Here is a 24242-nt window from a genome sequence, read left to right as displayed (position 1 = left end):
TTGAAGCTAAGCAGGCCTGTTCACGATGACGATGATTGTTATATATTAGATATGGAGGTTCCTTTGATACATTTTTTGGGGAAAGCAACACCTAAATGATATTACTATTAATAATTTTATAACAACAGTTTGTCATGAGCACACACATTAAGGTAAGTCCTACCCATTGTGTCTTCAGGCTGCGAAGTATAAAACCACTGATGTCTTGATACAGAGCTTCCTTGCTGGCTGAATTTCAGCTTTGCAAGGCCTCCTTGAAAGGTCCCCAGTGTTTAATCTTCTCGCACAAATTTATTTTAGGCATGTTTTTATATAGTTATTGGATGTTTTACTTTCTAGGGATTTGTTGTGGAATGCACACATACTTTAATGCGTCAATGTTTGGTTTGAGGAGGCGAAGGCGGCGTAGAGACAGGAGGCAAAGGCGGGGTTGTCGGGCTGGCGTCCTGGTAAGATTGCAGAGGAGTCCATCTAAACCACCGCTCCCTAGCATATTTCTTGCTAATGTGAGATCTCTTGCCAACAAGATGGATGAATTGAGGCTGCAGGCAGCAAAGAACAGCCTTGTAAAAGATTGCTGCGTTTTATTTGTCATTGAGACATGGCTTCAACCGTCCATACCAGACACAGCTATTCAGTTGGAAGGCTGTGCGGTACATCGTCATGACCGAGGCATGGACTTCGGAAAAACCAAAGGAGGGGGGCTGTGTGTATATGTGAACAAATGCTGGTCCAATAATTCGAAGACTGTGGGCAGTCACTGTTCACCGGATTTGGAATATGTGGCTGTTAAATGTAGACCAGCCTATCTCCCTAGGGAGTTCACAGCTGTTATGTTAACTGGTGTGTACGTGCCACCAGATGCCAATGCCAACCTGGCTTCGGGATGCCTGCAGAGCCTTATCAGCAGCCAGCAAGACAAGTATCCTGAAGCTGTGCACATCATTGCGGGAGACTTCAACCATGTTGAACTTAAAACAGTGCTCCCAACGCTCTATCAGCATGTGAAATGTCCCACAAGAGGGGACAAGACACTGGATAAAGTTTATTCGAATGTAAATCACGGCTATAGGGCTTTACAGCTGCCACACTTGGGCCAGTCCGACCATATGTCTCTGTTCCTGGTACCAGCATATATCCCACTTAGGAAACGGGCTCCCACAATATTAAAATCTGTTAAAATCTGGCCTGAAGGTGCTATTCACCAGCTGCAGGACTGTTTTGAGAGAACCAATTGGGATATTTTCGATCATACAGACCTGGAGGAACACACGGCGGCAGTTCTGTGCTATATCAATCACTGCACAGACACTGTCACAGTAAATAAATCCATCCGGTTTTACCCCAATCAGAAACCCTGGATGAATAGAGAGGTCCAGTGCCTGTTGCGGGAAAGGAACAGGGCTTTTAGGTCAGGCGAGGTGCAGCTTTACAGTGTGGCAAGAGCAAACTTGAAGAGGGGTATTCGACGGGCAAAATTGGATTATAGGCTGAGGATTGAGGATAATTTAAGGAGCAACAACACAAGACAGATGTGGCAGGGGATTCAGCATATTACCAACTACAAACCTAACCTTGGTGCTGTCGACGGTGACCCTTTGCTGGCGGAGGAGCTTAACCTCTTCTTTGCTCGCTTTGAGAGGGAGCCACCTGAGACGCCGGTATTACAGCCACCAGCCCATGGGGGCCCCTCATTCACGGTAGAGGAGCATGAGGTGAGACAGGTATTGAGGATGGCGAATCCGAGGAAGGCGGCTGGACCTGATGGCATCACTGGAAAGGTGTTGAAGGGCTGTGCGGATCAGCTGGCGAGGGTCTTTACTAAGATCTTCAATAAGTCCTTACACCAGTCTATTGTCCCACCCTGCCTGAAGTCGTCAACTATTGTCCCTCTGCCTAAAAAATCCACAATCAGTAGTTTGAATGACTACAGACCAGTTGCACTGACTCCAATCATCATGAAGTGTTTTGAGAAACTGGTGCGCCGTCACATTATTTCCTGTCTTCCATCAACTTTTGACAACCACCAGTTTGCATACAAGGCAAATAGATCCACAGAAGACGCTATCACCACCACTCTCCATGCTGCTCTGTCCCATCTGGAGCAGCCGGGGAGTTATGTGAGGCTGCTGTTTGTGGATTTTAGCTCTGCTTTTAACACTATCCTCCCCCATAGACTGGTGTCCAAGCTAGAGGCGATTGGACTCTCCAACTCCACCTGTCTCTGGGTTTTGGATTTTTTGTCAGAACGTTCTCAGAGGGTTAGAGTAGGGTCACATATGTCCACAGCCCTTAGCCTTAACACCGGCTCACCACAGGGTTGTGTGTTGAGTCCCCTGCTCTATGCTCTCTATACGTATGACTGTACAGCCATCTATTCCAGCAACAAAATCATCAAGTTTGCTGATGACACTACGGTGGTAGGGCTCATTTCAGGAGGGGATGAGTCCGCCTATCGGGACGAGGTGGAGCGGCTCTGTGTTTGGTGTGGAGAGAACAATCTGGCTCTTAATACGGCTAAGACCAAGGAATTGGTGGTGGATTACAGAAAAAAAAAGGCGGACATTCAGCCCTTGTATATCAACGGGGAACGGGTGGAGAGGGTGGCGGAATTCAGGTTTTTGGGAGTAACTATCGATCAGGGCATGACTTGGAGCGCAAATACCACTGCTCTGGTGAAGAAGGCCCAGCAGAGAATTTATTTCCTCAGACTTTTGAAGAAGAACAATCTGAGTGAGAGACTGCTGGTGTCCTTCTACCGAGGCTCCATAGAGAGCATTCTTACATACTGTATTTGTGCTTGGTTCTCCAGTTGTACAGCTAGGGAGAGGAAGGTGCTCCAGAAGGTCATAACCACAGCCCAAAGGATTATTGGTCATCCTCTCCCATCTTTGGAAGAACTGTACGGTTCCCGTTGTCTTAGGAAAGCAAACAACATCCTGCAGGATTCATCTCACCCGGGACACAGTCTGTTTGCACTACTGCCTTCTGGCAGGAGATATAGAAACATCAAGTCAAGGACAAATAGACTGAAAAACAGTTTCTATCCAAGAGCTGTGGCCTTTTTGAATGCTGTAACTCGATAGTGTGACCTGGGAGTTTGATGGGTGTTGGTGTGGGTGTGGCTGGAATGTGGTTTGTTTGGTTGTTGTTGTTGTTTTGCTTTTGTTGTTTTTAAGGGATGGCATCCAATTTCGTTGCACTTGTGCAATGTTGCACTTGTGTAATGACAATAAAGAATCTATTCTATTCTATTCTATTCTATTCTATGTTTTACTTTCTAGGGATTTGTTGTGGAATGCACACATACTTTAATGCGTCAATGTTTGGTTTGTAAGCTGCTTTGAGGTGTCTCTTTCTGTAAGAAGCAGGAAAAGCGTTAGGTAAAGAGATAAAAGATACAGATTTAACTCTTTTTGTACATTGAGTTCACTAGGGATGGGTACATGCTTGCTTCTCAAATTGACTCTAGAGAGGTAAAATTTAAGAAAGGAGAGTGGTGTCCGTTCCCACTGCCATGGCCATGACAATTATCACTGCCATTAATGACAAGTCGAAGGGAGCTCATGGGAGAGGAGGTTTGGGACTCACATCAGCCCAGCAAATTTTAAATTCTCAGGAAAAATAACCTTTTTTCCGAGCATTCTCTGCAGTTGCCAATCCCAATCCAAATTGAGCCTGGGGGAGCTCACTTATCTCTCATTTTGATGATTGCAGGCAGAACTTGCATTTCTTTATGTGGGTCAGGTTTACTATTAAACTCTTTGCTGTTGAGCTTTGATATATGTAATGCATTAAACAGCTTTAACTGTCAGCTTCCATGATTTAGCTTTCTAGATGTGAAAATGTATGATTTACTGTCTTGTACAGTACTGCAATATTCTATATGCTGGATTTTATGTCCTCTAGCTGAGAATTAGCTTTTTGCTTTCGTTTGGCAGGATTATCCACCACCCCACTTTTTATTTTATCCATTGAGATATGAAGCAGTTATGGAGTTTAGAGAGACAGGCCCATGAAGTATGGCAAATTAAGATTTTGGGAATTTACCTCAACACCAACCCAGTAGTATTCAGTGGGCTCAAGCTAAAGCTTTAACCTAGTAGGTTTCCTTACCAGGTCAGACAGTTGGGTCCATTTATTAATTACTACAGTGATTTTTATGCTGCTTTTTAGTACCAAAATCCTTTCAAGTTGGCTCATGATGAAACAAAATCAAAATACAACATTAACAACCCAAGCATTATAGCCACAGACCTATTAGACATGTTTAATACTTTAAAACTAGTGGAGCAGCATAAAAGGAAAAATAGCATACATCAAAATTATAGCTTCAGTGGAGTCTTGGGTTTTGCTTGGGCAGGGAGGGTGGTGGGTGGGTTGGAGAGCAAGAGAGGGGGTTTTCACCGCCCTAGTGGAGAGCGGGGGGGGGGGAGAGTTCTGTGTGCAGTCGGTGATGGTGACTTTGAGTCTGGTGACTCTGAGTCAGAGAGGGAGAGACAGGTGTCTCTGTGTTGCATGGGCCTGTTTTCCCCCATTGTAAACACCATGTGCCATTGCAATGGGTTGCTTTGAAGTCATTTCTGCACCAGATAAAGGAATTTTTAGCCCCCTAATTCCCCCTGACCTGACCCTTATTTTGCCCAACCTCTCCTTTATTTTGCCTGACCAAAGGTGGCAACCCTAGAAAGCATCCATTTCATTGGAGTTGTCTTTCAGTGTAATAAATTGTAGTTTAAACAAATGGGAAATATTTCATCAAATGCTTTACACTAGTTCATGAAATTTAGTTAGAAGTGTTTAGATAATTAGGCAATAAATGAGTTTCATTCTAGTATCTCTTGAAGTTGGTAATTGTCTACAGAAATTCATGTTCTCAATAAAATAATTTCAATCCCTCTTTTTAAAAAGTGCAACTGGACTGCCTTAATTAGTTGAACAATGCTAGCATCTGCATACATGCATTTAAATTGGCCTAATTTCATGCAGTGCTTATATTTATGCTGTGATTGGCCTAGATTTTGGGCTCCAAAAAGAAAATTGAATTCTGCACTAAACTTCATTTTCGCTAAGGTGTACCCTAGCATACATTTTATCCGTGCATTAATTGCAAAAGCAGTAGTTATTTGGAACTGAAATTACCTGTTGGTCTAAGTTGTTGCTTATATTGCTGTGACATGTTCTTTTAGATGCATTGCTATCATACTTCAGGGATGGCTTCTTTTATTGTGCTGCAGCAGAAGCCCTAAGATTTAGTGGGCATCCTCTACATCACAGTCCTTCTGGTTCAGACCAAGCGCCCATGTAATCCAGCATTCCATTTTCCAATGACCAATCACAGTGCCTCTGGGAAGCCCCAAAGCAAGACACAAAGGCAGTAGTCTCTCCCTTCTTTGTTCCACAGAAGTTTGGCATTCATATTCTATTTTTAAACTGCTTTGAGGTTTTTGGTTTTTTTTTTAAAAAAACAATCAAGTGAGCCTGCAGGATAGTTCAGTCGGTAGAGCATGAGACACAAGGTTGTGGGTTCGAGCCCCACATTGGGCAAAAAGATTCCTGCGTTGTAGGGACTAGATGACCCTCGTGGTCCCTTCCAACTCTACAATTCTATGATTCTAAGTGGTGCAAAACTTTATTTAAAAAATTAAAAAATGTTGTTGTTGTTGTTGTTGTTGTTGTAATATTTTATAACAAACATATTGCTCTGCTTTCCTTTGGACCACATTAGTGAGGCCAAGAGGGGGATCTTGTCATCTGTGCAGCCCAGGACCTCCATATACACTGCCCAGGCTTGCATCCAGAGGCACACTCCATTGTCTCTTGAGACAGGAGGAGGCCAACTAGCAATGAAGACATGGTTATAATCTGTGTGATATATTTATTAAGAGTCTGGCATCTTCACTATACAGTTACCATTGTATACTAAAGTCCCACCTCTTTACCCTGGCCTTTGACCACCTCCTTACTCTGGCTGCCCTATTCTTGTGATTGTAATTAATTTTAAACTGTATTTTAAATTGCTGTCACCTGCCCTGGAACTTTAGGGTCAAGGATACATAAGTAATAAATAATCAATGCCCATTAGCAATGGTAGATGCTGGACTAGAAGGGCTGTTAGCACTTCTTATGTTCTTATTGTACTGTGCTGGCATCCATCTTTCTCGGGAGACAATGGAAGTGTGTGCCTGTGGGGCGAAGTCAAACTATTGGAAAGTTACAGCGTCTGCAGTGGCTGGAAAGAGTGATACAGGAGAGACATATTTTGTTGCAGGTGGGTCAGATGAAGGCATCCAATTATTCTTCTTATTATAAGCTATGTCCCAAAAGCAGAGCAGCTAACCTTTAGTCTAAGCTGCTGGGGATGATGACAGCTTTTTAATAGAACTCTTATCTATTTCTGATGAAGGAAAATGTGCAGTCAATAAGCATCATAACATCAGCAGGACAGACCATAGCTTTGTGGCAGAGTACATGCTTTGTCCTAGATTCAATCCCTGGCAATCCCTGTTAAAAGGCTCAGGTGGCAAGTGATGGGAAAGACAGGGGCATAAGACCCAGAAGAGCTACTTAAATACAAAAAAGGCAGCAGTGAATTAGACGGATAAATAATCCTCTCCAGTTACAAGGCGACTTCCTATGTGGGCATGTTGAAAGCTGCAATTCTAAACCCCAACATCGACATTATTTTTCTACTCAAGGGGGCCAACTGCAGAGCATTAGTATTTATTAGGGGATGACATGCACTCATAAACAACTACGCATTTCCCTTGCCCTCTGCCAGGCACCCTCCCTTTTTTTCTTGTTGACGGCTGGCTACAAACAATTTTTCATGTCATTTACATGGGCACTCCCAATTAGAATGCAAGTGAGTATTTCACAGAAAAATAAATGTGACATGTTTTGCCTTTCATGGTATTTGCCAGTTGTCTTTGAGAAAATTGGGGTTTTCTAAGCTTAATGCACATTTAAGACTGATTATTTATATGTCTGCTGCAAATAATAGTGGTTTAGAGACAACTTAGTGGGAGACTAAAGCACTAAAAAGTGCCACCTGTCAGTAACTCAATCCATCAGAGCCTGGCTTTGCATGCAGAGGAAGTCCCTAACTGAATGAGGATTTGATACCCATTGGCTAACCTCACCTGGTTTTGCTGGCCAATCGAAGCTGTTCTTGGGGTATGGTCACTACCACATGCTGACAGCTTCTAGGAGCCACAGGTGAGAGCTGAGAACAGGGTGGTGACCAAAGGTAGGCAGACTACTCCAGAAGGAGGATGGCAAATCCTCCACCAGAGATAATACCCCTCCCTTAACACCCCTTTATTGCAGTGGATCTTTTCACTGTCCCAGCATAGTGTCTAGTCTCTCCTATTGCTTTATTCAATCTTCTATCCATCCATTTCATTCCCTGTTCAGGACATACAAAAGAAAGTTATTCACGCAGCCCATTATTAAACTGGAATTCACTCCCTCAAGATGTAGCGATAGCCACATACTTGAATGACTTTAAAACTGGGCTAGGCAAACTCATGGAGGATAAGGTTGCCAATGCCTAATAGCCAGAATGACAATGTTCTACCTCCACTGTTAGAGTCAATATCCTTCCTTACCAATTGCTGGGAATCACAAGTGGGGAGAGTTTTGTTGCACTGATGTATTTATTTGTGGGCTTCCGGTTGACATCTGGCTGTACACTGTGAGAAGAGGCTGCAGGACTAGATGAGCCTTTGGCCTGATAAAGAAAGGCTATTCATACGTCCACAGTCTCCAGATTTTTTTTAAAAAAATCTTACAAAATTGTACTTCCACCATTCTCGGTACCACCCTGCTTCTCTCTAAAAAATTCCTTGACTCCAGCTTGTAGTTATGGGTTGGAGGAACATGGGCTGGCTTTCATATTGTTAGACTGCCTTGTTCCCCTATTGAAGGAATGGGCAGATATTTTTTTTTATAAAGAGTAATGTATGTAAACATAATAGTTTTAAAACAGGGGATTTATACCACACCTGCATGGTTGCATAGTCTACCTTTAAAACAAAAACAAAAAAACCACCAGAATCTCATGTTTTCCCCGAAGTGAGAAGAACTCTTGATAGGCTGTCATGGCAGACAATCTGATTTCCCTATTCACCAACACACTCAGATTTTATTGCCATTTCTGTACAATTTGCAGATTGCATTAGTGGGCTGGGCATTAACTTTGTTACCTAATTTCCATACCAATACTGTTTTGAATAATAAATGCAACTAATAATTTTAAGTTTGTTTATTAAATAAAAAGTGGTGCATACAGACTTGATACAAGGGGATATGATTATTATAGTGATAATGAGCATTATTTGGAAGCTGCATAAATAAAGAAATGGCTTGGGGCAGCATTTAGTTTATACTGCAGGAGACTAGGAATAGGCACAAAGTATTAATTCAGGAGGCACAACAAATTGGAATTTGGGTAGCATTCAATTTTCATCGTAATTGTTCTCCATTTGCTTGGGCCATTATCAGTAATTTAAGGGAATTAGAGTTTCTCCTCTTAAAAGTTTCTAGTGAACTCTTTAGAATAGGAATTGTCAAATACTTATGAACCTGCGTGCATTCATTTCCTATTCATGAATGCTGTGTAGCAGTGAGATGTGTGGATATGCACAATACTAGAAATTTGTTTCCCTTCTATTGTGCACTGGTGAGCTTTTTAAAATCTGATTTTCTGATCTTTGCTTCTTGTTAAACCATAGTGCAAACTTACCAAAGTTGATTAAATTGGGAACTAATAATAAACCAGTTAGTGTAAACCAGGAACTAGCAGGGTTCTGAGGAGTGAATGGAAGTGGTAGCAGAGGCTGATCCAGAGGAAGGGGGTAGCAATTTATGGAGTTTTGTGCCTCCTACAAGATAGGAGCCATAGTTGGAGGATGGGGAGGGGTCTGAGCAGTTGGAGGAGGTGTAGGAAGAGAAATATACATCTTTTGCCCCAGATGCTGGCTATAAAGGCCAGAGGAAGGTGCAAGGCATGTATAGCCAATGTGGTACCATCCAGATGTTGTGGACTATACCTCTCATAATACATGGCCATTGGGCATGGAGGCTGGGGCATATGGGAGTTATAGTCCACAACATCTGGAGGGTGCCAGCTTGGAGGAGGCTGGTTTATGGTTTCTCCACTTGGCTCATGGCCTAAGGGAAAGGCTGTAGCCTAGTTGCATGCAAGAGATCCTCTATTTAATTCATGCCATCTTTCTGCACTGCAAGCCGAGTGAGCTGCTGCTAGCCAGTGTAAATCAGCTTTCTCCAACCTGATGCTTTCCAGATGTTTTGGGCACTAGCACCCATCATCCCTGTCCATTGTCCATGCTGGCAAGGGCTGATGAATGTTGTAGCCGAACAGCATCTGGGAGCACCAGGATGTAGAATGCTTATGTGTATATTACTGAGCTGCATTGATTGTCTGGCTCAGTAGGTATTTTCATGTCTTCTACTTCATGCCTCATCTTTGAGCTTCCAGCATAGCCACTGCTGGAAACAAAATGAAATGTTTGAGTCAGGAAGTCAATTCTTCTGTTTAAGGTCATAACAAACATAAATTCAATCTTTTAATCCAATTTACCCACCACACTGGTTTGGGGAAATTCGTCCTGGGATAAAAGTTTACAGGGAGGATTTGACTCACCCTGTCTTCCAGATAGTCAGATTTCATATTTGTAAGGCGCCACTCTCCCCACATTTTGTGAAATTTAGCTTACCAAATTAACATTCTACCCACATCCCTAGACATGGGTCTGAACGCTCTTTGGTGTCTGAAATGTGAGGCTTCTAAGGCATTTCCTTTCGGTAGGTTTCTATGAAAACAAAATCAATTGTAGAAAGAAAGTTTCCCCATCTCTACTATACAGGCTTAAAACTGTCAGATGATACCCAGTGTTTGGCTTCTGATCTGAAACTGTGTTGAGTGTGACTAGTAGATAATGAATGTTCTCCTCCCCTCACCCTGAATTTTTTAAAAAAGAAAACAGCTGGGAAAGGGGGGCGGGAAGTACACATTAATCATATCCTTAAGATTCTTCAAAACACCATTTTTTGCTATGTACATTTGCCTTTTGGGTTAATTGTTTTGCAGTCACTTTTGCATATTTCTAGGGAGTCAAAAATGTGGGGGAGGGAGTTTGGTTTTCAGCTACTTGGCTTCACAACCACTCTGAGGAATATATTGAGGGATACAGTTTATACCTTGTTTAACAACAACAACAACAACAACAACATATCATTATTATTTATACTCTGCCCATCTGGCTCCGCCCATCCCTAGCCACTCTGGGCAGCTTCCAACAAAAGATTAAAAATACATTAAAACGTCAGTCATTAAAAACTTCCCTAAACAGGGCTGCCTCACAGAAGTCTATGTTCGTTTCATTTCACTTTTGATTTGTATACTGTCTTTCTGTATTACGATACACAGGATGGCTTGCAAGCTTTAAAATGAATAAAATATCAAAGTAATATTCAGTAATTCATTTTAATATGATAGTACACAATAAAATTAATTCTCAAAATACCAGCAAATAATAATTAAAAATTCACTCTTAGCAATTACAGTAAATAATTACTAAACAATAATCAATAAAAATAAAATAATCAATAAAAATAACAGCAAGTCACAATGCATAAAATACCACAATAGGTACAAAACCATGTAAAAGGGTCAAATTGAGCAACAAAGGTACACAACTTATATGGACTTGATTGAGAATGGGTGAGGTGAGGCTCCTTGCCCTTCTTTGCAGGATGATGAGGTGGTGGTAGATGTTAAACTTTCCAAGAGGAGATGTCATTCCCAGTGTTTTACCTATGAATACAAAGGAACAGTAAATGTATAAAGTTGTCTTCTACTGAGTCAGAGTTGGTCCATTTATTCCTGCATTGCCTATTCTGATTAGCAATGTTTTCCCAAAGTGTTTCTTAATCTAGCTTATTAAACACCCCTCCCCTACAGACTCACACTCACACTCTTTTCAGTTCAGAAATACAGGCATTCTCTGATTTTAAATTTCCTGTAGTAGAATATTCCCCTGCATCTGTACAATCCTGTCCCCTAATGTCAGCTTCATTTGAATACACAAATTGAAAAATCAGTAGGCTGGACAGGGGTATCTGTAGCATCAGGAATCTTTATAAACTGTAATGTTAACTATTGGGTTTCAGACTTGCACTGTTAAATCTATTGCTTTCTCAGGTGAGTTACAGTAACTACTTCACTAGGCTAAGAGATGTCTGTATTTCTTTCATAGGCAGCTCTCTTGTTTGATTTGCTGTGTAGATACTTTTCCTATTAAAAGATTTGAAAGAAGGTTTGTAGACTAAATGCTGCACAGGTATATATTCCAAAAAGGTAAAAACCTAATCTCTTTTTTTGTGGTCTCCTAAAATTAAAATGTGTGTTGTTTGTGAAGTATATACATTTTCATCTGCATCTGGTAAATAGGCTTATTCATGTTATGGAGACCAGCAAACTAAAACATCTGGGTAATTCTGTGACAAAGTTAAGAACAGCATTAAATTATTTTAAGTAGTTGAGTCCTGCTAAATGTCTCTTTCTACCTCCTGCTCTCTCCCACATACATATGTGTACAGCAATGTATCAAAAGGCAAATACTGCAAACCAAAAATGTCTGACGTAGGAATATCGTTCCATTGAAACACTAACTTCCAATGATTTGAATGTGAGAGAACTTAGTTGCCTAACCAAGCTGGAGTGTTGGGAGGAAGGATCCTGCATACTTCAGCTGGATTCATGGGTGTTGTAGGGATGAGGAGGCTCTGGACCACCAGAATTTGTCATATTCCAGCTCCCATTAGTCCCAGCCAGCATGGCCAATGGCTCTGGGATGATGAGAGTTGCAGTCCAGCAACACTTGGAGTGCCACAGGTTTCCCAATCCCGCCTAGAGGGTGCCATAATTTGTGTCTATAGCTTATGTGCTCTGACATCAGACCAAACATCGCCATTAGCAATAGTTGCATTTGTGGATGGCTAGGACTATATTGAGAAGTATGAATGTAGAAAACCTCAAACATTATGCACTGTAGAATGGCCAGCATCAACATCAACAGTATTCTCAGCGATTTATATATACCTGTTTTGTTTAACACCCTGGTCGGACGCTGCAGGTTCTTCATGCTTTTCCTTTGCACAGTTGGTGTCTGTGCTTGGTTACCTAGGAAACTGCTGTTGCATGGAATTTGATTTGCTTGGTTGTCAGAGTTATATGGCTGAAATTTGAAATGGGGAGTGGTGGGCAGAGAAGACAAACCAGCTAAATGCCTGCAAATTCAGCTGTTGAATATTTGGCAGCTGAGGCAAAGCAAGAAAGGCTTATAAAGAGGTGGTTGGGATCTATATTTGTGGCTTAGCCAAGCCAAAAACATGGTTGAATTTGGATATTTAGGATTAAATTCTGTTGCTCACCTTAAAAACATTTCTTCCATTTCTACCAAAAAATAAATATCACCCAGTGACGTTAGTGCTGTTTCATTGAGAGTATACCAAATTAAGTGGCATCCTTATGGAAGTGTTTGCCCATCCATCTATTTCTTTATTTGTAAAGCATTCTGCCACATGCTTCAGCTTAAACAAACAAACAGATCTTCGACACTTTTCTCTGAACATCTCCATAGCACCTAACTCTAGTATCTATAGGTAATTGCCAGGATTAAGAATTAGGTTTACGGCACATGCACTTTGCCGTCTCCATTGCATCCTCACTATTCCATATGGCAGAGTTTTTCTGGGTTCCTCCCTACTGAGATCATACTGTCCCACCTGTTGTATGCATTCTGATAGCAACTTGAGACCTATTTGTCCTGACAGGTGTGTGGCCCTCAATGATATATCATTTGTACTCAGATTTGTATAATATAAATGTGGTTTCTTTCTGCAGTACTTTGTTGTGCTTTTACTTTGTTTTAATGCTGTACCATTGTCGTTCATCTCCCTTGGCTCTGATAAGGGCAAGATATAAGGGCAGAATATAAGACGTATAAGATAATTACAATGAAGCGTAGGAATGGGGAAGGAAGTGTTAGTAGTGGTTCAGCTGAGGTCAAACGGGATTTATTTTCCAAGATAGAATTCAGTTCAACCCACCACAAGTACTGGAAGGTAGATGCATGTTCATGCAAAAGCACACTTCTTATTACTACCATTCAACTTGCTACTGTGAAATTATTTCTAGTCACTATCTCCACTTTGTTATCTTGCAAATCCTATTATCCTTTGAGGTTTTAACCACAGGTAATAGCTTACTTAATCAGAAACCTGCTCTTCTGTTCAGGCACACAAAATTTCCTTCTCATATTTCGTTTATCTAAATACTGTTGAGTTGATAGCAATAAATATGTTTTCGTAGCTACCGTATTTTTCGCTCTATAAGACACACTTTTCCCCTCCTAAAAAGTAAGGGAAAATGTGTGTGCGTCTTATGGAGCGAATGCAGGCTGCGTGGCTAAGCGAGAAGCCAGAACAGGGAGAGAGAGCGCTGCACAGCACTCCGTCTCGCTATTCTAGCTTCGGGGTTAGCTGCACAAAGCCTCCCCGGGGCAGCGGGGTGCCTTCATTCTGCTGCCCTCCGGAGGCTTTGTGGGCTGTGGGCTGTCCCAGAAGCCTCCACAAGGCATGGGGATGAAGGCACCCCGCTGCCCTGGGGAGGCTTCGCACGAAGCTAGAACAGCTAGAGGGAGTGCTGCGCAGCACTCCCTCTAGCTATTCTGGCTTTTGGATAGCCCCGCGAAGCCTCCGCAGGGCACAGGGATGAAGGCTCCCCGTGCCCTGCGGAGGCTTCGCACAAAGCTAGATCAGCTATCCCAGTGGCTATCCCAGAAGCCAGAACAACAAGAGGCTATCCCAGAAGCCAGATCCCTCTTGCTGTTCTGGCTTCTAGTATTCAGAATTCTTTTCTTCTGGTTCCCCCCCCCCCCCCACTAAGTGCGTCCTATAGAGCGAAAAATATGGTACTTAAGTTTCTGCACATCTTTATGATATTTCTCTCCTCTGCTTCTTTGACTTTGTAAAAAATTATTCTGCAATGTGTTGTTAGATTTCCTATTTCTAGTGCTTATTTAAAATGCACCTTAGCTCCAGAAGCAAATCAATATTTACAGTGCATTAGTGCCACAGAGAATTTGAAGCCTTGTGATTAGAGTTCATTGCTGATTTATCCACTCTTCAAAGCAACATTAGACATCAAACACTATCTGCCATCATCCAGGAATTTGTGACACCGCACTGGGCCTACACATGCTTTCGTCTGGTGTTTTAATTATTTAAGCTCTTTTCCCTTTGATTTTTCTAACAGGGATATAATTCTGAAATCTCTAAATTAAGTAAACTAGGACATTATACCTAACAAACTTATATTAGGAAAAAATGTTCACAGTTCCATTCTTATTTGTATGTTGTCCCAGGTGGGTAGGGGGACCTGTATGTGGTTGGGAGAGGGAGGGGAGCTTAATGACTACAAAGCAAAACAATGCTGATGATTAATTAGAGGCTGGATGAGATGAATATGTCAGATCAGTTTCGGTGGAGTATTTTGTGTGTTTTGTACATATATCTCTGATTCTGGCCTTAAGCAAATGCTAATGGTAATACCCCCCCCCCCCTTTTAATGCTGAAATGCATTTTGGATATGTTTAAGCAATTAGGCATCCTGATTGACTTTTGTTGGTAAAGTATGGATATTAGCACTAATCATTGACATTTGAATATAGATTCATCCTGTGGAAAGACTTCATGCTGGCAGTAGACTGAAGTTTCATGTCAGGTCTTCTCATTAGCCCTGCATGCAAATCTTTTGGGAGGGGGACGGGGCACATGAAAAGAAGCATAGAAGTAGTATTTAGGCATCTCATTATACTGACTTATGGGTTGAGGAATTTATGATGAGATTTTGGAAATTGCAAGCTAATCAGTGAATGTATTATTACTGGCTTCATTATTTTTGATTTCTTCTGATACATATTAAAATTTGGGAATCCCTTCTCATACAACTACACACACAGTGAGAGAGACACACATATACACACACACACACAGAGAGAGAGAGAGAGAGAGAGAGAGAGAGAGCGCGCGCTTGGAGGATGCAAACTTAGATTGGCTTTGAAGTGTGGATCTTTCTACAAAGTCCTAATTAAAGCATATATGCTGTCTTAGACTTTTGACTATCCAGGAAAGAGATCTGGCAATGGTGGATAGCTCAAAGGATATGTCAGCTCAGTGAGCAGCAGCAGTGAAAAGGGCCAATTCTGTGTCTGGGATTATTAGAGAAAATATTGGAAGTAAAATGGCCTGTATGGTATAACTTGTGTTATTGTGCTCAGTTCTGGCCATCCCTTCTGAAAATAAGATGATAGAGCTAGAAAATGAGTGGTCAACCACACATCAGCCACAATTATCAGGAAGTGTTATCTTATTATCTTATCTTAGTGTTTGGGGCTTCAAATTATCTTAGTGTTTGGGGCTTCCTAGTAAGTGTGTGTGTGTGTGTGTGTGTGTTGTGTGTGTGTGTGTGTGTGTGTGTGTGTGTATGAGATTGGTCGAAATTCTCTAGTGAGAAAAATATATATAAATAAGATTGGTCAAAATTCTAGTCGCTCAGTGAAACTGATTGACAGTAATCTCAGCACAGACAAAAGCAGGCATTTTTCATGCTGCATATAATTATCTTACTATATTTGCTGCCAAAAGCTGTGATGGTGGGTTTTGGTTTTTTTAACACGCTAGCCTCAGCCTATTCCCCCAATTTCATCAGCTGGGTTTGAGAACATAGACTTAAGGTCTGAATTTGGCCCTGGCAATTTGTAAGACTGCTTAATATGCTTGAAAGCCTCACTGAAGCACATAAACTGTGTACTATTATTATGTAAGAAATAATAGATTCTTCTTGATATATGTTTCTAATTATTTTTGCTTTGTTTTTATATTACATTTTGCCTCATTAGTAGTGAACATATCTCTTCCAGGGTGTTTTCTTTGTTGAGCGTATTGGAATGTAATAAAAATGTGTGGTATTTAAACAGGGAAAATAGATAGCCTAATGAAAATAAAATGCATTTTTCATTTTTACTTATTTTTCCTGTTTCCCGAATACCATGCTTGAGAACTTGCTGCTTTGGGGTTCTCTTGGGTGCTGCTTGATGCCAAAGAGGTTTAAAGGCAGGAAATCATGCTGCTAAACAAATATTCAACATAGCAATATCCTTAAACTATATAAACCTTTATGTTTGGAACCATGGTGCTCTTTTGGTTCTGTGCCAACCACAACAAGTCTTTCAATCTTGATCAAGATATCTAAATGCATAAAAAGGAGCAATGTATAAAAGGAGCGTGAAGAATAGGCTGGTCAACTGTTGCTCCTGTATAGGAAAAGCCTCCTCCTCCATCAAATATATGTGTCAGCAACCTGTGCAGTGTCAAAACTAGTTAACAAGCCAGAACATAAAACCAGAGTATAATCTGGGTTAGTTTAAACTAAATTTTAATAAAACGGGGATTAAAAATGTGTGGTTCTCTCAATATTGCTAGACTTCTATTATCCTTCATAACTGGGTAAGCTGGCTGAGGCTGATGGGAATTGAAGTCCAACAATCCCTCTGAGGGGCACAGGTTACCCATCTCTAGGTCAGAACAAACCACAGTTCACCAAGTTCATATGCAGTGTGGAGCTGTGATCTGCTCTGAAGTGAAAACAGATGCTTTCCTGTTGAAAGAGGAGGGAGAACATGTAAGCTGTACTGCAATTCATTTTCAATCACCTAAATGCTGCTTATCCAATCATATGAAAGAGGCCACTGTCTGTTAGTATGCAAATGTTCATGATGATACCCTTCATCTACAAACAAGAAATTTAATATTTCTAGCATCTACGGCTTGTTTTATATGTTCAGTTTGGGCAGTGTTGCAATAAATTCATGGAGGAGAAGGGACACAATATCTTCTCCTCCCCTATATTGATAGCCTCTGGTAGGAAGCAGGTCCTCTGTGTGCTAGCAAAATGGCATGGAAGTCTGGACTGTGTGGTGTTTGTTTTGGTTTGAAGGGAGAGAAAGGATTACTCAGGATCTTCACAGTATTCCAGATAAATTATGCTATTAATCATTACTTACAAGGAAAGGAAATATTTATGGTATCTTCACTAGAAGGGCTGTTGAGACTTGATAATGATTGGTATGGGAAAGAAACAGAATTTCATGTTGCTGCTTCAAAGAAAGCTAGATAGGCATCCATCATGGATGCTTAATACAAGTTGTCCTTCTGTTATGTCAGTTGATTGTGGCAGATAACTCATTGGAGTCCATACCATCATGCTGGTTTGGGATATACTCAGCAATTTAGTTTCACAGTGAGTGTGTTTATAATTTCGACACTTAATGCAGAAAGATTAAGGACGTCAGCTACATATGATTTTTGTGTCCTTTTTATCTCTTCAGATATGCCTCTTCATGTACGCCGCAGTAGTGATCCTGCGTTAGTTGGTCTCTCAACATCAGTCAGTGAGAACAATTTTACTGCAGAAGAGCCTTCACGGAAAAATCCTACCAGATGGTCCACAACAGCAGGCTTCCTCAAGCAAAATACAACTGGTGGCCCAAGGAGTCATGAAAGAAAGGTACTATATTTTCCCCAATCACAAACATTTGAAGAAGACACTACTCAATGGCTCAGCATTATTGCTTTATTTGGAAACCCAAACTTCCAAGAAGCATTAAAAACAGCAACTAAAACAATTGGAAGCCAAATTTAAAATTCATTTTAAAGTAGTATAAATTTTAAATTGGCTTTAAGAACTATAGATAAAATACACACAGGCTTGGCTGTTCATGATGTTCTGTCAACCAAGTTGACTGTGGTGTTGCACAATTACTACATTACTACAAACAGGCACTTTTACACATTATAATTTTTTTTACTTACTACGTACATCCTTGAATTATGCACATGCACAGGCCCTTCCATTAGAAGGAAATGACAAAATATTCTAACCCAGTTTACTCATCTCATTAAGCCATAGTTTAAAAAAACCCCCGTGGATTTAATGTGAACAAGCCGCATGCTTGGTGTACACTGCTAAAAGTCCCCACAGCACTTCTCCCCCAGTTTTCTCACACTGAATGAGACTGGTAAAATGAATGAAGCTGGTAAAATGTGGACTGGATGAAATATTTGTTAGGCGGAGTTGTAGCTGGTTGACAGACCAAAACCAAAGAGTGCTCACTAGCTATTTCTAATCATCTGGGGGGGGGGGGATGACGAGTGGGGTGACCCAGGGTTCTGTCCTAGGCCCGTTGTTGTTCAACATCTTTATAAACTACTTGGATGAAGGTATTTAGAGGATATTCATGAAATTTGTCTGAGGACAAACGTTGGCTCCCTCGGCCAGTAAAGCGAAATGAGCACCGCAACCCCAGCGTCGTTCGTGATTGGACTTAACTGTCAGGGGTCCTTTACCTTTACCTTTATCAAACTGAGAGGGGTAGCCAATTCCACTGAAGACAGAATTGGGATTCAGTATGACCTTAACAAATTGGAGAACTGGGTCCAAACTAGCAACATGAATTTCAATAGGGACAAATGTAAGGTTCTACACTTAGGCAGGAAGAACCAGCAACAGAAATATAAGATGGGGGGGGGGACATGGACACCTGGCTAGCCATGAGTACATGTGAAAAGGATCTAGGGGTCTTAGTAGACTACAAGCTTAACATGAGTCAAAAGTGTGATGCAACATCAAAACAAGTGAATGCTATTGTAAGCTGCATCAACAGAAGCAGTTTCCTGATCAAGGGAAGTAAAAGTTCCACTTTATTCTGCCTTGGTCAGAGCATACCTGGAGAACTGTGTACAATTTAAGAACAATAGTGACAAGCTGAAACATGTGAAGAGAAGGGTGTCCAAGATGATCAAGAGTATGGAAACCAAACCTTATGAGGAACGATTGAGGGAATATTTAGGTTGGAAAAGAGGAGACTGAGAGGAGATACGATAGCCATCTTCAAGTATCTAAAGGGCTGTCTCCTGCTCCGGAGGCTAAGAACTAAACCAAAGTATTCAAGTTACAAGAAAGGAGATTCCAACTAAACATCAGGAAGATCTTTCTCACAGTAAGAACTCCTGCAATCGTATGGTTGATTACTGTGATAATATAATGCTGGACTGATCCAGTTTTTTCCTCTAAGAATCTGTGAATCCATCTTGCCCAGGATTTTGTTTTCAGTCAGTGAGCAGCCAGATTATTAGGGTTGCAGGATTTGATTGTGTACTTTTATGGCATATTATTTGAAACTAAAATGATTGCTTTTGCAACAAATTTAGGTTCCTCCCAGTTCTCTTATGCATCCAGTGTAGCCCTTGCTGTTCTGCCATGTTGTAGCACCAAACATTTCCCCATATTTCCTTATAGATCTGTGAGCTTCACAAGCAAAACTGGCAAAGTACTTCCAGACAGTCTGATTCATAATTTGTGATATTTTCCAGAGGAGAGGGACCTTATTTCATCCTATGGCGAGTTGCCATTAGTAGAACAGCAGGAAGTTATAAACAGGCTTGATACACTCAAGCAGCATCTTACACATGTACTTCAAGAGAAAATCTCCTCAAATCCTGGACATAGCAACCTATTAAATCAAAGGAAACCAGTTATGAAGGGGCTAACACCCCAGAAACCCCTGCCAAATACTGGGACTCCAATAACGGATGATTTGGCAGTCTGCCTGGCGGAAGCTCCTCATACACCGTCGCAACGCAGACCCCCTTCACCTCTACTAATAGATCTGCAATCAACTACCTCGTCCTCCGCCTTAAAGAGTAACGCGCCAAACACACCTCATCCTGGTAATCTGTCAATGTCCTATTCTTCTATGCCTGACCTGGAGTCTTCATTCAGTGCGGTCCAGTCAAATGACTCTATATCCTCGTCCTTTGCCAGTCAACCTCTTTTGGTAGAACCTCATTTATCCGCAACCTTTTCAAGCCAATATATAAACGTTAAGGAACCCACTGTGCAAAGAGACAACTTAGGTTTTACTGAAGACCCTGCTGGTCACATCAATCAACTCACCACCCCTTCGATACCTTCGGTAGTACCTCGCCTGGAGCTGTCTCAGACCCCTGGCAATGTCCTTCCCACCAGCAACCAGAGCAATTGACTAGCACATAGTCCCTCCTCAAATTGCTTTAATGTGCTATCCTGGAATGTGGCAGGATGGACGTCCAAACAGGATGACGGGGATATGAAAGAGTTTTTAGCGAAATTCCAGATTATGGGTATACAAGAGACCTGGTGCTTAGAATCTTCACCCCCCCCATCCCTACCGGGCTATGACGCCTTTGTGATTCCTGCGACCAAAACACACTTGTATGGGCGCCCTAGTGGAGGCCTGGTAACATTTGTTTCGCAGGAGCTTCAGCTTAATATCTCTCCTATCTTTTGGTTAGAGAGTAATTACATTCAAACTTTGCACATCACTAACAGCTCGCTTGGGGAATTCATATGTGTAAACTTGTACAATCCATCTACCTACTCCTCCTCTCACTCAAATCAGCTTTGGGAGGATCTAAGATTTATTCTAGATAAATCTGGGGCTGAATTTCCAAAGTCAGAGATCCTTATAATGGGGGACTTCAATGCCAGAATCGGAGCAGATATAAGCTTATTCACCGATAAGTCGCAATTATTCATAGAAGAGGAGTGGTTTCCTACGTGGAATTCACAGGACAAGACCATTAATAGGGCTGGCATCATACTGCTGGAGTTCACTATAAACTGCGGGCTGCACAGCTTGCACGGCACACCCAAAGACTGGTCCGGGGGATACTATACTTTTCTAGGATCTAGAGGGGCAAGTGTTATAGATTACATCTGGTCCTCCTCAGCATTTAATGATGAGGCATACTGTTTCAATGTGTTCAACAGAACCGAAAGTGACCACCTTCCAATTGCCATCTCCTTTCACCGCACACAGCTGGGGCCTCCCAGCTCACCACACCCCCAGGATTCATCGACCCTGGCCCCCGGACGCAAGAAGTGGGACATCTACCTGGAGCAAGACATAAAAGTCCTCCTAAATTCCCCTGAGATCCTAGCCCTGAAAGCTCAGCTGTTAACAACGAATGTGAATCATTTCTCAATTTTCCAGCAAATTCTAGTCTACTTGCTCCCTTCGCTTACGAAACCTTCCCGTGCGATTCTATCCTGGAAGAATCAAACCTGGTTCGACCAAGAATGCAAACAGTGCAGAAGTAGGCTTAGATTTCTCCAGTCAGACATGAAAGCAGACAGCACTCAGAGCAAAATCAGGGAGTTAGCCCAATTTCGTTCATACTATAAGAAGCTGCTCCAACATAAGAAATTGCTCTTTGCGAAAGAACGCTGGTCGGCTCTGTCAGTGGCCATTAAAACCCGTGACGACAAGAAATTTTGGAATTTAATTAATGCAGGTCTAAGACCCCCCTCATTCATTGTTAATAACATCACAGCAGCCAGCTGGCACTCTCACTTTGCTCAGCTGTATTCCACCTCAGATTCTGACGTAAATGTAGTCACCACCCTTCCAGCATCTGCCTTGCCCACCTGGGAGCCAGTCTCCCCAGAGAGATGTACTCAACTAATTAGCATGCTATCAGGGGATAAATCCCCGGGGGAGGATATGATACCACCTGAGGTATTCTTATCGAACCAGTCGTGGTGGGCCCCTATCTTAGCATCTCTCTTTACCACCATTAATGCTACTCTTAAGATTCCACCTAACTGGAAACAGAGCATAGTTATCCCAATACATAAAAAGGGGGACCCACAAGATCCGCGCAACTACCGACCTATCAGCCTGTTGGACATATCATACAAGGTTTACTCTAGATTCTTGCTAGAGAAATTAATTGAGTGGGCAGAAGAAACAAAGCTATTCCATCCGGAACAGGCTGGCTTCCGCAAAGGTCACAGCACATCTGGCCAATGTCTTGTTCTACTTACCCTGATTGATAAATACCTAAACAGGTTCAACTGCAAACTACACGCGGCTTTTGTGGACTTGACCTCCGCCTTTGACTCCATTCCCAGAGATAGGCTATGGCAGAAGCTTAGTCATACCAGCATAGATAAGAGACTCCTCCTCCTTCTTATGGAAATTCATAATGACATATCGGCCAGAGTAAAATTCGGCCCTCTGGGAGCTCTTTCTGATTCTTTCCCTCTGAATAAAGGGGTCAAACAGGGCTGCCTCTTGGCCCCTTTTCTATTCAATTTCTATATCAATGACATCGTCACAACTACGAAGGCCCTAAATCAATCTGCCCCCTCCTTACAACAGCTCAAGATCCCCATATTACTCTATGCGGACGACATGGTGATACTGTCATTAACCAAGCTGGGCTTAAACAACATGCTCAGAGGGCTCATGACATATTGTGATACCAACTCCCTTAAAATTAATTTCGCCAAAACCAAAATTCTTACTTTTGGCATGAAAACTCGGAAGTCACTCTGGAATTTTGAGGGCCATTCTATTGAACATTGTTCAGCATTCAAGTATTTGGGTATCATTTTTCAGCATGGGCTTAGCTGGTCAGCTCACCTAAATACAACCATCCTGGCTGCCCGCAGAACCATCAAAGCCTTGGAGAAATTCTACTATGCAAAAGGCGGCCAGCTGGTTCCACCAATCAGAAAAGCATTTATCAGCAAAGTCCTCCCGATGTTATTGTATGGGGTTGAAATCTGGGGGTGGAATTTAAAAACACTACAACGGCTGGAGATTCTACAAAACTCTTTTGCACGGAAGATACTGGGTCTCCCCAAGGGCTCGGTTGCAGCACAGTTAAGAACAGAACTGGGCCTCCCCTCCATTGTTGCGAGAGCCCACATTAGAATTATTAGCTTTTATTGTAAATTAATCAATGCCCCAGGTCCCCTACTAGCCAGGCAAGCCTTTTTAACGTGTTCTCAAAGCAATAAATGGTCCAAGGCCATGGTGACTATTACTGCACGCTACTCTCTCCCAAATCTTGACTCGCTGTCCTCTTGGGACAAACATAAAATCCGGGCCTGGATTCTTACAAGAGACGAGGCCATGGACCGGGCACAGTCCACCTCAGCTCGCCTCTCCATGTGGCTCCCTAAAGTGAAAGTGGTAAGATCACTTGCCAACTACTTGATAGACCTGACGGAGCCCAACTTGAGAAGAGCGTTTACTATGGCCCGCTTCCATTCTATACCCACGGCCTTCCTGCAGGGGATTTATTCTAAGACCCCTATTACCCAGCGTCTATGTCCATGCACAATGAATGAAGTAGAGGACTTCATACATTTCTTTTTCTACTGCCCTATTTATGAGCCAATAAGATCTAAGCTCCTCCTTTTGATCCCGTCCACCATTACATCTAAGGAAGATTGTTTGAAATCGCTTCTTGTGGACGCAAATCCCCAAATCTCACGTGGGGTGGCAATATTCATAGTGCAGGCTCTGAAACTCAGGGCTACTCTGACAGGGTAGCGTGCCCTAGACCTGGACCTGTTTTAATCTTTTTATTACTTTTAACTCAATATGCTGAGTCTGTTCTGGGGCCTTTTTGTGCTTTATATATACCCGCATACTAGTTTTTGGGCGCTGGCTATTATATCTTTGCATTATTGTCTTCGGGTAACTTAAATGTCACTACGCCAGCCAAAACACCTGAATTTTGCTGGGTTGCTTGTCTCTAGTTTGTCTTTTTTCTTTTTTGTATTGTCTTATTTTGCTATGGCAGTTTGCTAATGCAATAAAGGTTTTGACTTGACTTGTGATATTTTCCTCTCCTGCACATATTCTCTGAATTCAATATCTCCACATGAGCAATAATACTGGTAATTAAAGAAAGCAGCAGGAAGCTTGTTTTCTTATATACCTTTATTCTTAAACAGAGGACTTGAAAGGCCTTTCTTTGGTTGTTTTTTAGTTCCTCTCCTTATTCTGACCTAATTCTGTCTGTGAGAGTACTTTATTTTACTTTATTTTAAAAAATAGTTTGATATGTTTCATTTTCAAAGCTTGGTTATAGAAATCAATTCTCCAGGCTAAACACATTATGCATTACTTTTTGAGTAATGTCTGAAACTTTACAAACACTCTGAAAATGCTCTTTTATCAACCCAGAGATTAATTTTTATAATACTTAGGTGTCCTAACTTCTCCATTCAGCCTGCCTTCTAGCAATAAACTGCT

General features: G+C 41.8%; 1 protein-coding gene across 8 annotated transcripts in view; it reads left to right on the top strand.

The window, feature by feature from the left end:
* The window catches only part of PARD3 (par-3 family cell polarity regulator), a 556151-nt gene that overhangs the window by 233562 nt on the left and 298347 nt on the right, over positions 1-24242 (top strand). For all 8 annotated transcript variants that reach the window (XM_083406076.1, XM_083406075.1, XM_083406072.1 and 5 more), the window contains one exon: positions 17478-17656. In XM_083406076.1, coding sequence (XP_083262202.1) covers positions 17480-17656 — 177 coding nt within the window. In that variant the 5' untranslated portion in view covers positions 17478-17479. The remainder of the gene's footprint in view (positions 1-17477; positions 17657-24242) is intronic.

This window comes from Podarcis tiliguerta (assembly GCF_965153285.1).
Source record: "Podarcis tiliguerta genome assembly, chromosome: 12".
NCBI lineage: Eukaryota > Metazoa > Chordata > Lepidosauria > Squamata > Lacertidae > Podarcis > Podarcis tiliguerta.
This window is presented reverse-complemented; position numbering and strand designations above follow the sequence as displayed.